Source organism: Trichosurus vulpecula, chromosome 4 (genome assembly GCF_011100635.1).
Source record: "Trichosurus vulpecula isolate mTriVul1 chromosome 4, mTriVul1.pri, whole genome shotgun sequence".
Lineage (NCBI taxonomy): Eukaryota > Metazoa > Chordata > Mammalia > Diprotodontia > Phalangeridae > Trichosurus > Trichosurus vulpecula.
In genome coordinates, this window is record NC_050576.1 from 208912219 (window position 1) to 208925903 (window position 13685).

A 13685-nucleotide genomic window follows, 5' to 3' on the forward strand; every position below is an offset into this window, starting at 1 on the left:
TCCAATCTGTCACCAAGGCCTATAAATTTTACCTCATAACATCTCTTGCATATTCCCCTTTCTCTCCTCTAACACTGCCACCTTGCTGCAGCCCTTCATCTCCTCACCCTGGACTAGAGCTATGACAGCCCGCTGGTTGGTCTGCCTGACTCAGTTTTTTCCCCATGCCATTCCACTCTCTAGTACTCAGTTGTCAAAGTGATCTTCCTAAAAAGCACAGGTTTGACTATGTGTCCCTCCTTCTCAATAAACTCCAGCAGCTCCTATCACCTCCAGTATACTCCTCAGGAGGTCCAAACCCTTCATAACCTGTCCCATCCCCCTTACCCTTCCAGTCTTCTTATACCTTATACTCCTGCCACCCCCAGCTACTACACTGAGGTCCAGTGACACTGGCCTCCTGGCTGTCCCTTAAACAAGACTCCATCCCTTGACTCCAGGCATTTTTACTGATGATCTTCCAAGTGTGGGAAGTTTTCCCCCCAATCTCTACGTCCTGGCTTCCCTGGCTTTCTTCCAGCTAAAATCCTACATTCTATTAAAACCTTTTTCTGATCCTTCTTAATTGTAGTGCCTTCCCTCTGTTGATTGTACCTAGCTGCTTTCATATTGTCTCTTTAAATTGTGAGCAGCTTAAAAGCAGGAACTGTCTATTGCCTTTCTTTGTGTCCCCAATGCTTAGGAAAGGGCCTGGCACAGAGTAGGTGCTTAACAAATTTTTAATTGACTGACCGACTGACCCAGGCCAGTAGCTTGCCAGAGAAGGCCTCAGGCATTGTCATTCCTAAATTCCTTTATTTCTGCCTTACTTACATACCTTAACTCTACAGGAGGCTACTATCTGATTACTGAATGCCTTTCAACTCCTATCCATTCCTATCATGCCAATATGGTCCATGAAAATCTCACTCTGGGAGCTAGATTGAAAAGGATTAGGTGAAACTGGTGAACTTTCCTAGCAATAACATAGTCACTGCTCTCCCTGCACATGTCAATCATGTTTTGGACAGTTAAGCAATACAGTTTTCTCCCCAGATGGGCTAAAGATAGAGAAAAGGATTACATATATTTGCTACTTATGCTTTCTTAGCTTCAGAAAAGGAGGAACATAAGCAGAGAAAGGGGATACGCCCTGGCAGGCAGAAAAGAATCTCACCCAAATTCTGTAAATGATTATAGTCTTGGAGTCACAAAAGCTTCTGCCAAGTCCTGTCTGAAAATGTTCTCTTGCCCCAAGCCTGTTCAGAGAGAAGTCTTTCAGCTTTCAGTTACCCCTGTCTGGTGATCCAATGCAAGGACTGTGGGTAACGCCTGAAAATACCAAATTATGAAATTAAACACCCTCCGTCATTAGGATGATTTTCACCTCAGAGGGTACTCAAACCTGGTCACCGTATGGCCCATGAAGGTGAAGAGAGACAACAGTCAAGTAGTCTACGTGCCTCAAGAAGCCCCAGCCACCTATTCAGACTTCCAGTCAGTGGCCTGACGTGGCATCTTGTCTAGCCCAGCAGCTCTTTATATAGGCTCCTAAGGATCTTGAGACTATGTCAAGGGACCTCTGAGGTTAAAACTATTTTCATAATAATACTAAAACAGCATTTGCCTATAAAAACACTTTATCCTTTTCAACTATATATCAAGATGAGGCTAAATTTTCTTTACATACTTTGACCAAAATAACATATCACCAAAAATTGAATGATTCAGTTAAACATTAAAGACAATTACAAAAATATCCAAAACTATGCCACTCTCCTCATTAATTTTTTTAATTTGGTAAGTATAATTATTTTCATTAAATATTATATATAATAACACATATGTAATATGAAGTTACAAATGTTATTTGTGTTAACACATAATGTGTTCATTTTAAATGAATTGACAAATTTTTAAAACTGTGTCAGTTTTTATTTCATTATGGTAAATATTGGTAGATAAACCAAATAAACAGAAGCTCTTTGGGTTCTTCAATAATCTTTAAGAGCGTAAAGGGGTTCTGAGACCAAAAAGTATGAGAAGTGCTGGCTTAGCCTATGGGATAGAAGTCGTAGAGTCCTATGTTAAAGTTAGCGGGATCTTAGAGCTCGTCAAACCCCATGATTTTTGTCAACATGCAATCACAACTTCACGAAACTTATGTGAAAACCAGGTTTAATACAGGAGAAATGAACGTGCATGTGGAACCCAAAGAGTTCACAATCCATGCAGAAATTTGTGTATTTATGACAACAGGACAAAGGAAGGAAGAGGAAACCAAATCTCCACCTAAAGGGGGGTGGCATGGAAGAGGGAAAAAGGCAATGAAGGTGGGAAAAGGACAACCGTCCCCCCCCAAGGGGAGGAGCAAGGTGATGACAAGAGCCATATTCCTTTCCCATGGGCACTGCTAGACTATGAAGATAAGATGGTCTGCTTATCAACACGGGGGCCAGCTGCACAAGCCTAGTACAGACTGTCTGGCACCTGTCTTGACTCCCAAGGACATACAGGGAGTCCTGCTTGGGATGCTAAAAACAAATTGTGTCAGTTGGGGACTTCGGGGTTGGGAGTCGGTTTCATCCCTGACACATTCAGGGCCTCCTGGACACTTTGGGTCTAGTGTTTATGGAAAATATGGCAACTCAAAAGGACAAGTTTCAGGGGACCCCTTAACAGTGCTTAATATTTTACAGATGAGAAAACTTTAATTTTGCAGATGAGGAAAATGACTTTCCCAAAGTGTAGCTGCTAACAAAGACAGATTTTTCTATATTATTCAACTATATCTCCCACTAGTTCCCAATACACACCAAGCTTAACTTCTCAAACATGTTGTGCCTACTCTTTCCCTCATCTCATCTCTCCACCAATCAAAATTCTGTGCTTCAAAAACCAGCTAAAGCCTCTCTTCCTACATAAAGCCTCCCCTGACCACTCCATAGTGATCCTTCATTACCCTGGGTTTATGTGTGGTGGTGTTTAATCATTTTCAATTGTGTCCCAACTTTTCATGATCCCATTTGGGATTTTCTTGGCAAAGATACTGGAGTGGTTTGCCATTTCCAGCTCATTTTACAGATGAGGAACTGAGGCAAACAGGGTTAAATAATTTGCCCAAGGTCACAGTTAGTAAACATCTGAGGCCAAATTTGAACTCAGGTTCTCTAGGCACCAGGGCCCACACTCTATCTACTGTGCCACCTAGATGCCCCTTTGCCCTGGGTTTATAGCCTGAACCATAGGCTATAATTGATTTTAAATGAAATAGTATTCTTCTCTGTTTATTTCATGCGTATACTATCCTGTCTCCCCAAATGGATTGTAAGCAGGGGTGTGCTGGTAAATGTTTACCAACCAGCTTTCCAAAAAGGAAAAAAAACTCACTTATGGACACACTTCTAAGTCTAATTTGCATTATCAATATTTTTTTCATCGTTGACTTAAGGCAATCAACAAAACAATAAATCAAACCCTGATTTGTAGCCTATATTGATTTCCAAGTTATAATGCTTGCACTGAAAATTTAACAATATCTAGAGTCAAGCCAAGCTGACTTCAGCACACTATTGATTGTAAGCCCATTGAGGGCAAGACTTTCTGTTTTCTTGTTTTCTTGTAGCTAGGTGCTACAGTGAATAGAGTACTACTGGGCCTGAAGTCAGGAAGACTTCATAAGTTCGTATCTAGCCTCAGACACCTTAGTTGTGTGATTCTGGGCAAGTCTCTTAACCTCCGTCTGCCTCAATTTCCTCAACTGTAAAATGGGGAAAATAACATCACATACCTCCCAGAAACGTTGTGAGGATCAAATGAGATAGGTAATATTTGTAAAGCACTTAAAAACAGTGCCTGGCACATAGTAAGCACTATATAAATCCTTCCTTCCTCCCTTTCTCCATCTCTCTCTCATCCTGTTCCTTCCCTTCCCTTCCTTTCTCCTGCCCCACAGTGTCCAACACAATGATGACCACATAGTAATAAAGCCTTTTTGACTCTAGTGATTAATCTACCTCTGCTTCCCTCAGTGTTCATCTTGTGGTTCTTATATGACCTTCATTCCTTCATCCCAGCTTTAGAATATAAAATTTTTTATATTCTATTTATATTACGTTCTATGCATTATATTCTATTTATATTATATTCTATATATCATATTTTATACATATGGAATATAATTTTTAATATTCTATTTATATTTTATAAAATTTTAGAATATAAAATACATGAATTTGGATCCTTAATCCTCCAATGAAAAGTCTTAGTATGCTCTTTCAGACGTCAAAAGACATACAGAGAGAAGCTCAACCAGACCTCCCCAGAGGCACCAGTACAGTTCCAACACGAGGCCAGCTGGGTCCAGTTCCAACTGGGCATCAATCGCCATGGATTGTACTCCAGATCGAGTCCAACTGTCAACAAACTCCTTCATGACATGAGGCACTTCCCTACCATCAGTGCTGGTGAGGTTTCCTGGAATTAACCAGGTTTTTAACAATTTCTCATCAAGGGGTTGGGACATTGTCCCCAGGGCCCAGCAACAGCTTAACCATTGAAAGGGAGCTATTTGAGGCACTTTATAAAATAACAGTAACCCATTACATTGTTAGAAGACTTTTTAACTTTTTAAAGGAGTTATCACATTTTAAATCTTTTATTTTCACAGGTGTCCCATGTGGTAGAATGTACAGTGTTAGAGATGAAAATGTAGAGATCATCTATTCTAACCCCCTCATTTTGCAGTTGAAGAAATGGGGTCCCAGAGTGGGGAAGTGATTAGCTCACCCTCACACATCTGGTTAGTCAGTCACACAGCTGGAATTCAAGTCTCCAGATGATCAATTCAGTGCTCTTTCTACAACAAGCTACTGCCTCCTAGGTATAAGGAAGGGTTTTGTTTTTGTGTTTTCTATTCCAAAGAAAAGGAAATTGAAACACTGAAAGGCAAGTTCAGAGAATGTCTTTAAGGGACCTGAAAGATCTAGTCTAGTCTCCTGATTTTACAAATGAGGAAATGCAGCCCAGAGAGGTGAAGCTCCTTGCATAGGGACACATAGCTAGTATGTGGTAGACAAAGGATTAAAATTCAGATCTTTTGATGTGCCCTAGTCTGGTCACCATATTTCCCCAGATGAAGGAACTCACCGGAGTTTACATAGCAAGTAATCAGCAAAAATGGGATAAGAAACCAGATATTCTTCAGGGCTTTCAGAGCTCTGTCATGTGTTCAATTGAGTTACAGAATCTTGAGACTAGGAGCAAGACAGGGAACTAGAGACCTCTGGGGATTGTTGGCAATTAGAAAGACAGGTCGTATCCCATTTTCCTTTTGGAGTCATACAAACATGCCAATGGGCAGACAAGATTTGTCTCACTCTGCTTCCTCTCCTTTGCAGATTACAGTCAGGATGAGAAGGCTTTGCTGGGGGCATGTGACTGCACCCAGAGTAAGTGACACACTCCCACCTCCATCTGGCCCCCACTTGGTCGGTGTCTTGTCACTGACTCTATTGTCTACATAGCAGCACAGAAGGACTTGGCCACCCATTCAGACATATTGAGTACCAGGAGTCCTGGCATATAATACATGAAATGCAAAAGCATCATTCACCATACATAATGGTATATCCAAATCCAGGACTTGACAATTAACAATAATACCCAATTTGAACACTTGCAGAGGTGGAGGAATCCAATTAAAGAGACTGGATCCTGACTCAAAGCCTAGAGCTCTGTGTACAATTCTTAGAAGTAAAAGTCCCATAGATTTTTCAGTGAAGCCCAGAACATTATGGAGACACCTGCCCTGTTTCCTTTTCTAGTAGTGGAAAGGAAAACAATGCTTGAAGCCACTATTATCCTGGAGATTTGCCCTATAGGCATTATAGAAGGCATCCATTCCACCAGAGGCATTCCAACCTTCTGCTCATTACAGTGCCTTGATATAATAAGAGCTTAATAAGTGGTTGCTGAATTAAATTGATTTGAGCTAATATCCTGGAATTGGGAGGGAGTCAAGGTATAAACCAGACCTGATCAATTAACAGCAAGATTAGGATCTGAGCCTTAGGACCAGGAAACTTCTAAACTCATCCTTCTATCCTCTGCCATCATCCCAGTTGTGAAGCCCAGTGGAGTCCACTTGAAATTGGTTCTGAGGTTCCAAGACTTCGGGAAGGCAATGTTCAAACCCATGAGGTAAGCACCAGCCTTCCTCACTTCACCTCATGCCCTATTGGGGTGTTCCGCCTCAACAACTTCTAGCACTTGAGAAAAACAGTACAGACACGCAGGCCAGTCATTTAGAGTCTGGCACCTTTCATATAACTTCCCCTGAGCAAACAGCAATTAATCAACTAATAAACAAAAAGGTGTTTTACTACAAATGAACATAATTCTTTGCATCTGTGGGATGGAAGACAAAGAAAATTTTAATACCCAATGGTTCCCACTGTGGAGAGACATGGGAGAAATGCAATTTATCCTTTTTTTTTTTTTACAACTCAGAATGCACTTGCTTCTGATGGGATCCAAAGATGCTGTTTTAACTGGATCCCCAATATTTATCCATATGAGGTGGGGAATCATAGGAGGCAAGCAGATAGACAATGTGGTATAGTGGCAAGGATTAGGAATCAAAAGATTCTCAGTTCTACAACTGGCCAGCTATGTGATCTTGGACAAGTCACTAAAGTTTTCTAGACTTAAATTTCATCTACAAAATGGGAGAGAAATGGACTAGATGATCTCTAAGTCCCCTTCCAGTTCTTGTACTCTGTGGAGAATTTGGGGAGTGCTGGTCCCCAAAGACTGCTCGCTGAATTGGAACTATATGCATCCTTCCTTTTTAAAATGGCAATCCTGCTTTTGTATATTGATAAGATTTTGGTGTGGCTCTGGTAAGGAGGTGGGAAGTTAGAGAGAGATTTTGCCTTGTTTTACTTTTTTTCTTTTTGTTTGCAGTTTGCATATTGTTGTTTAAATTGCTTATGCTACTTACTTACATTTCATTTTATTTGTATTTAAATTGCTTTTGTAGCCCTACCTCAGTACTCCACCTTAGCTTATGAAATTATTCCAAGAGCATTATCTTTCATGTACCTGGCAAAGTGAACCCAAAGACCAGTGTCCACATTTAATGTGCTGTTCATCCATAAATGATGGTGGCCATACTTTGGCAATAGAATTCCTGTTTGTACATAGTTGTTCGTATGTTGTATCCCAATTAGAATGTGTGCTCTTTGAGGTTAGAGACCATATTTTCACCAAGATGTATCCCTAGTATTTGGTACAGCATTTTGCACATATTGAGTAATTAATAAATGTTTGTTGACTGACTGACCGGCCTCCAGCCTCCCTAGAGAATTCATTCATAGACAGGTTGTCCTGTAGGAAGAAACCTGAAAAGATCTAGAAAAGAAATAGGTCCTCTCATCTACTTCCTCTTCACTGGGAGCTCTGCCTGATATAGTGAAAAAAAATTTTGAGTTTGGTGTCAGAGTCTAAATTCCACTTAACCTCTGGGCCTCACTTTCTTCATGTGCAAAATGAAGAGGTTGGACCAGATGAGCTCTAAGGTCCTTTCCAATTCTGAATTCAGGATCCTGCGAACCTTCCCTAGCCCTCATAAGACCATTCAAAACAATTGGCTACTTCTAGACTCAGGTAGGATGAGGAGATAGTAAGTTTTCATCAAAGGGAGTCTATTTCTACTGAGTTATCTCATTCTGTTTCATCTTTGTTCTGCTTACAAGAGCTCCCACCAACTATCTGAAATCCATTCTCCCAACTAATTCAGATTTTGTCTGTGCAAGAGCCCATAAATATTATCTTTGACAAAGCACTGAGCTTGGAATCAGGAGACTTGGGTTCCAGTTCTGGGTCTGTGCTTAACTTGCTGCCGCTGGGGGAGAGGGGACCTGAGTTCTAATTCTCTTTCTGCTACTTCACTGCTTGTATGACCTTAGCCAAATGATAGCACTCCCATGGCCCTCTGTCTCTTTATCTATCAAATGTGGAGATTGAACTTGTCCCCACAATTCAACCAGCACTTATGAAGCACCAGTGTGTGCAGAACATTGTGCTAGATACCAGGTGGGGAAAGATTAAGTAAGAAACAGTCCTTTGCACTGAGTTTAAGAACAGAGATGTCAAATTGCCCCGCAGGCTGCATTGTGACCTACAGCAAACACTCCCTATTGCCCTGAAACAGATTAAAATGTAATTAGAAAATATTTATCGAGATAAATGAAAATACAACAGAACAAAAATAATGTTAATATGTTGTTTTCTACATCGATATGCAACCCACAAGGATCCTTACGTATGGTTTCGAGGCCCCCGCTTCTCTGAATTTGACTACACAGTCTAAGATAAGGTATAGGATATATACCCATCAAATCCTAATGCACAGTATTATAGGATGAATGCATTAAACAGATAATCTAAAAATTGTGGTCCATAAAGGAAGGTTGTTATTACTGAGGGAAGTATAAGAAGCTCATGAGGTTGTGTCTTGCACAAGGAAGAGAGTCAGCAAAAGTACAGTGATCGAAAGCATAGGCTGTGTACAGTGTTCAGCAAACAGTCCATTTTGACTGAAGTATGGAGAACATGGAAGAAGTAATGTAAGATAAAATCAGAAAGGTAGTATAGCACCAGACTGTGGAGGGTCTTACTAAATGCCAGACGAAGGACCCTGCACCTCTCTCTGGGGCCTGGTGTCCCATCTATAAAATGGAGGTGGAATTGGAAGAGGAGTCATGATTGTTGAGGTCACTTCCAGCTCTACTGTTACAGGATTCAAGCAAGCATCTTGGCTATGTTATGAAGACAGACATCTATCATTACTCCCATACACTATCTCAACAGATGCAGTATTTTTAGGGAGTTAGAGAGGGCTTTCCAGAAAAATAAACAAGTAATTCAATGCTGAAATGAATGGGCCTTTATTTGGCACATTTTTGGTCTTTAGACCATGGCAAAAGGAAGACAGTACAGTGAGAGACTTCCCTGGATTTGCTGTATAGTTACACCAAACTGTTGTCCCTTCTCCCAATCTGAGGAGTAGGGTCTTTTGGATCTCATTCTCATTCCACACATCAGGAAAGGCCATAGATGCAGACTGAGGCTAAGGATTTTATAAGGAGGGGTAGGGTCTAGCTCAAGTGCATTGGATTGGCTTCCAATCTCTGATGTCATAAGTAGGGGGCCTTCCACCCCCACCCCCCAGCGAAGCTAGAAGCAAAAATGATTTCAGTTATGGGGGGGCAGGGGGAGCATGAGGAGGTGGCATGGGTGGAGGGACCACATCTAAAACAAAGATAGCTTGTCAAAGGAAAAGCTGGCCCCAGAAACCAGAGAGACTTTCTGAACTACCACCCATATTATTTCTAGACTACAATCCATACCAAGAAAGAAGTTTGTTTGTTTTTTAAACCTTGGCCATACCATTCTTCTATGGCTTAAAGAGGGAGTGAAGTAGCCAGTATGTACGCCCAGATCATGATTCCTTGCTTCCTTCTAGACAGCAAAGGGAGGAAGAGACACCTGAAGACTACTTCTACTTCATTGATTTTCAAAGGCACAATGCTGAGATCGCAGCTTTCCATCTGGATCGGTGGGTAGACCAAGTAGATGGTGTTGGGAGGAAGGCTGGGGCATGACATTTCCGGGAGTGGATCAATGTGACCACCTGATATTTCTTCCTACTGATCTATTTCCTTTGGGTTCCCACCATATATACTCCCCATCTCAACACTTGTACACAGAAGCATATGACACCACAGTTGGTGGTTGGGAATCTTCATCCTACTATTAACTTGCTTCCAGAGGCAGTGTGGGGTAGTAAATAAAGAGCTCAAATTAGAATCAGGAAGAGTTGGGTTCTAACCCAACCTCACATACCTACTAGTTCTGTGATCCTAAGCAGGTTATCCTCTCTGAACCTCAGTTTCCTTAGCTAAATTATCTGGAGATAATTTATTGTCCCCAATAAAATAGGGATAATAATAGCATTCATTTCACAGGATTATGTGGACCAATAATTTAATGTATATAAAGTACTTTGCAAAATTTAAGGTACTACATAAGTGTTTCATTATTAGCAATCTTTTTTTTTCAAATTTAACTTCTCTGGGCCACAGTTCTTCTATCTTTGAATTGGGGAGAATAATTTCTGCCCTGAGCTATTGAGGTTTTGGGGAAATCAAATCCAATAAATTGAAAGTATTTTCCTAAGTTTCCTAGCTCTTTTTTGGAAATGAAGACTCTAAGTCTCAGCCAGGAAGGTGTCTGGTACGGCCAAGAGAAAGTGATGAAGTAGGACCATCGTCCCACTTAACTTAAAACTGGAAAATCCATGGAGGACACCATCAGCTCTATCCCATGGTTACTCATTCACCAGTCTCTCCTGGCTAGGCCTATTCAGAATCCTAGACAGACGTCCAGGGTACTATGAATTTTGGAACTGGTTAGCCTGGGAAACGAGCTCTGTCTCTATGGGTGTGTGTGTGGGTGTGTGTGTGTGTGTGTGTGTGTGTGTGTTTCTGTATAGTTTGTAGTATGGTGAGGGGAGGGTTCTTCTCTATTATACATCAGCAAAAGAGATTCACTAGTCATTTCTTGAGCACCAATCATGTGTAAATCATCATTCTAGGCCTTGGGGACACAAAGGTAGACATAGCTGCTATACTCAGAGTAGTAATAGTGGTTGCAGTAACAATAATAATGTAGAAGTCTTCTGATTTGGAGTTCCATATGCCAATGAAATCATAGATCAGTGCTAATAAAGGCAATTACTACAACGACCGACATTTTTATAGTGCTACAGACATGATGTCATCTTATCCGCACAATTACCCTGTAATTGTGGACTAGGAAGGGACTAGGTATTATTACCTCCAAAAAAATTTGAGACTCAAATAGTCTAAGGGACTTGCCCAGGATCATACTGCTAGTAAATATCAGAGGTAGGATTCAAATCTGGGACTTCTATCGAACAACTGTTGCAGGAAGCAGAAAGTGGCAAGTTCTTGAAGAAAGGTTGGGGGAGGGGGAGGGATTCACAGAGAGGACACACTAATGCCCACTCCCTCTCTTTCAGGATTCTGGATTTCCGTCGTGTCCCCCCAACTGTGGGGAGACTGTTGAATGTCACCAAGGAAATTTTGGAGGTCACCAAGAATGAAATCCTGCAAAGTGTTTTCTTTGTCTCCCCAGGTATAGCACAAGAGCCCCAACACCTTCTAGGGATTAAGTATAGAGTGAATAAATGTGGAAATGGGGTTATCATCCTACTGTCTTTAGTGCATGTATTTTGAGTATATGGACATTGAATACGTGAGTACTAGTGGTAAAGGCAAGGATTTGGGTTCAGTCATCCTAGGCTATCACCTACTGACTATCTAGGGATTCACTGGTGCCATCTGTGGCTAGGGAAGAGTTGTTCTGGGTGTGTGACATTAACTGGCCTGAATAGATATTGGATCCACCACCTCAAGCACATTTGTGTCCTGCTGTCAGTAATCAAGGCAGTAAATGGTGAGTATCTGTAAGCACATGGACACTATAACAAGGAAAACAGGGACACCACGAGACTCAGGTCAGTGTGTCCTTCCTCCCAGCGGAAGTTGTTATCAGAACTAGCACCCAGATTCCTGTTTAAGTAAATTAGAAGTTGTAAGGATCAAATGACATAATTCTGGAAACCTAAAAAATTATTTTGGCTAGGAAAGAGCTCTAGGGTACTAGGTTTAAGTTGGAAGAGACTTTAGAAATCATCTAGTCCAATCCCTCCCCTTCTCTAGGTGAGGAAACTAAGGCTTAGAGGAGGTAAGTATCTTATCCATGGTCACTCTGCTAGCATATGTTGGAGTTTTGAAGCTGGATTTGAACCCACGTCACCTTGACAGAAGGTTTAGTATTCTGTCTACTATACCATGCTTGCTTTGTCTCCTGTATAAATGTGACTCTCCCACACACACACAAAAGCGCTCTTATGTAGACAAAAAGTGTTTTAAGCAGAGCCGTGATTGCTTTGGCATAGGGAGCTCCCCAGTGAGAAACCCCCTTTAACTGGTGCAGATTTGCAATTGCTTGGCAACTTAGTCTTTGAGAACTCTCAAAGATCTCAAAGTCACTTATTCTCTCAGTGCAGAGGATCACATAATCTGTCAGAGATGGGGCTTGAATCAAGGTCATGCTGAATCTGAAGACAGCTCTCTATCCACTAAACTTCCTTGTCACCTTTCTTCACACCCTCCTTTTCTTTTTTGAGTCAATCAGTGTTAAGTGACTTGCCCAGGGTCACACAGTTAGTAAGTGCCTGAGACTGGATTTGAAGTCGGGTCCTCCTGACTCCAGGGCCAGGGCTCTATCCACTGAACCACCCAGCTGTCCCCTCCTTCTCTTTCAATATCTCCTCTTGCCAGTGTCTCATGTTGTGGGCCAGGCTTGACTCAGATCAGTCCAGTGAATCAGGCTTGGGAATGGAGATAAATGAAATTTTCATAGATCATATGAATGAAAAGAAATTTACCTAACAGTAGGATGGAAAGATGCAGCATTGGTTGAGGAGGATGAAGGTCTCCTCATCTATGTTCAGCAAGGTGTGTCAACCAATACAGCATCAAAGTTCCATCAAGTTTGAGGATGCTGACTCCTTGTAGACTGGGCTTTTGTGCCTTAAGTGACCTGGAAGCTATGTTAAAGGTTTAAGCCTTAGCCCCCTGGACCAATTAAGTCTGGAGAATGGTTTCCCTGCCTTCTAAGGAAAGACTAGCCTAGCTTAAATGGCTGGAATGGTTTCATGTATCAGCTCAGTGACAAATTTTATGCCAATTATCTAAAGACCTGTCTGGCTAAGTGCAGAAAAGCTCCCCACCAGATGGTTGATTTTTTTTTTTTTGTCACTGGAACTCGTGAAGATCATGAAACAAGAGAAAGAGGGCTGATTTAGAGTCAGATGACCTGGGTTCAAATCCAAGCTTTAACATTTAACTACCCATATGACCTAGAGCAGGGCTGTCCAAAATGGAGCCTGCGGCCTGCATGCAGGCCCACAGTGGGATTTATGCGGCCCGCCTATAAGCATAGAAATTTACATAAACACTTTAGTAAAGGAAGTCGAGCTACCGAAGAGCTCTCACTAAAATGGCAAATCAAAATAAATTGTCTACTGTTTCAATAAAAAACTAAGGTTGGACAGCCCTGACCTAGAGCAAGTCAGTCGTCACCTCTCTGGGCCTCAGTTTTTTTATCTGAAAAACAAAGGGTTTTACTAGATGACCTCTAAAGTCTTTCCAATTCTAAATTTATGATTGCATGTTCTAGTAAGGTATAAGAGAGTGGAGATGTGCGTAGTAATAGAAGTACCACCACAGCCAAATCAGAGGTTCTTGAAATATTTGTAAATTTCATTTATTTTCTGTAACAAAAACGAAAAAAAAAAACTTTAGTTTACTTAGCACACACCGCCCCCCCAAGCTGGAGAATGGAATTATTCTTTTTTTCCATCTGCTCTCCCCCTTTTCTAATAGTTAATATTAGCTAGCATTTATATGAAAAATTTGCAAAGCACTTTACATAGGTTATCTCATTTGATAATTCAGACAGTTCTCAATTTACATAGAGGGACCTTCTGCAGATCTCTACTAAAATAATTTTTACATTATGCTAACTTTCCCAAGGCTATGGAGAAGGGA

General features: G+C 41.2%; 1 protein-coding gene across 1 annotated transcript in view; it reads left to right on the top strand.

Annotated features, from left to right (window-relative positions):
- FAM20A (FAM20A golgi associated secretory pathway pseudokinase) overlaps positions 1-13685 on the top strand; it is a 64201-nt gene that overhangs the window by 42334 nt on the left and 8182 nt on the right. The window contains exons 2-6 of the mRNA XM_036754423.1: positions 4261-4445; positions 5379-5429; positions 6102-6180; positions 9509-9601; positions 11087-11202. Of these exons, the coding sequence (XP_036610318.1) occupies positions 4261-4445; positions 5379-5429; positions 6102-6180; positions 9509-9601; positions 11087-11202 (524 nt within the window). The remainder of the gene's footprint in view (positions 1-4260; positions 4446-5378; positions 5430-6101; positions 6181-9508; positions 9602-11086; positions 11203-13685) is intronic.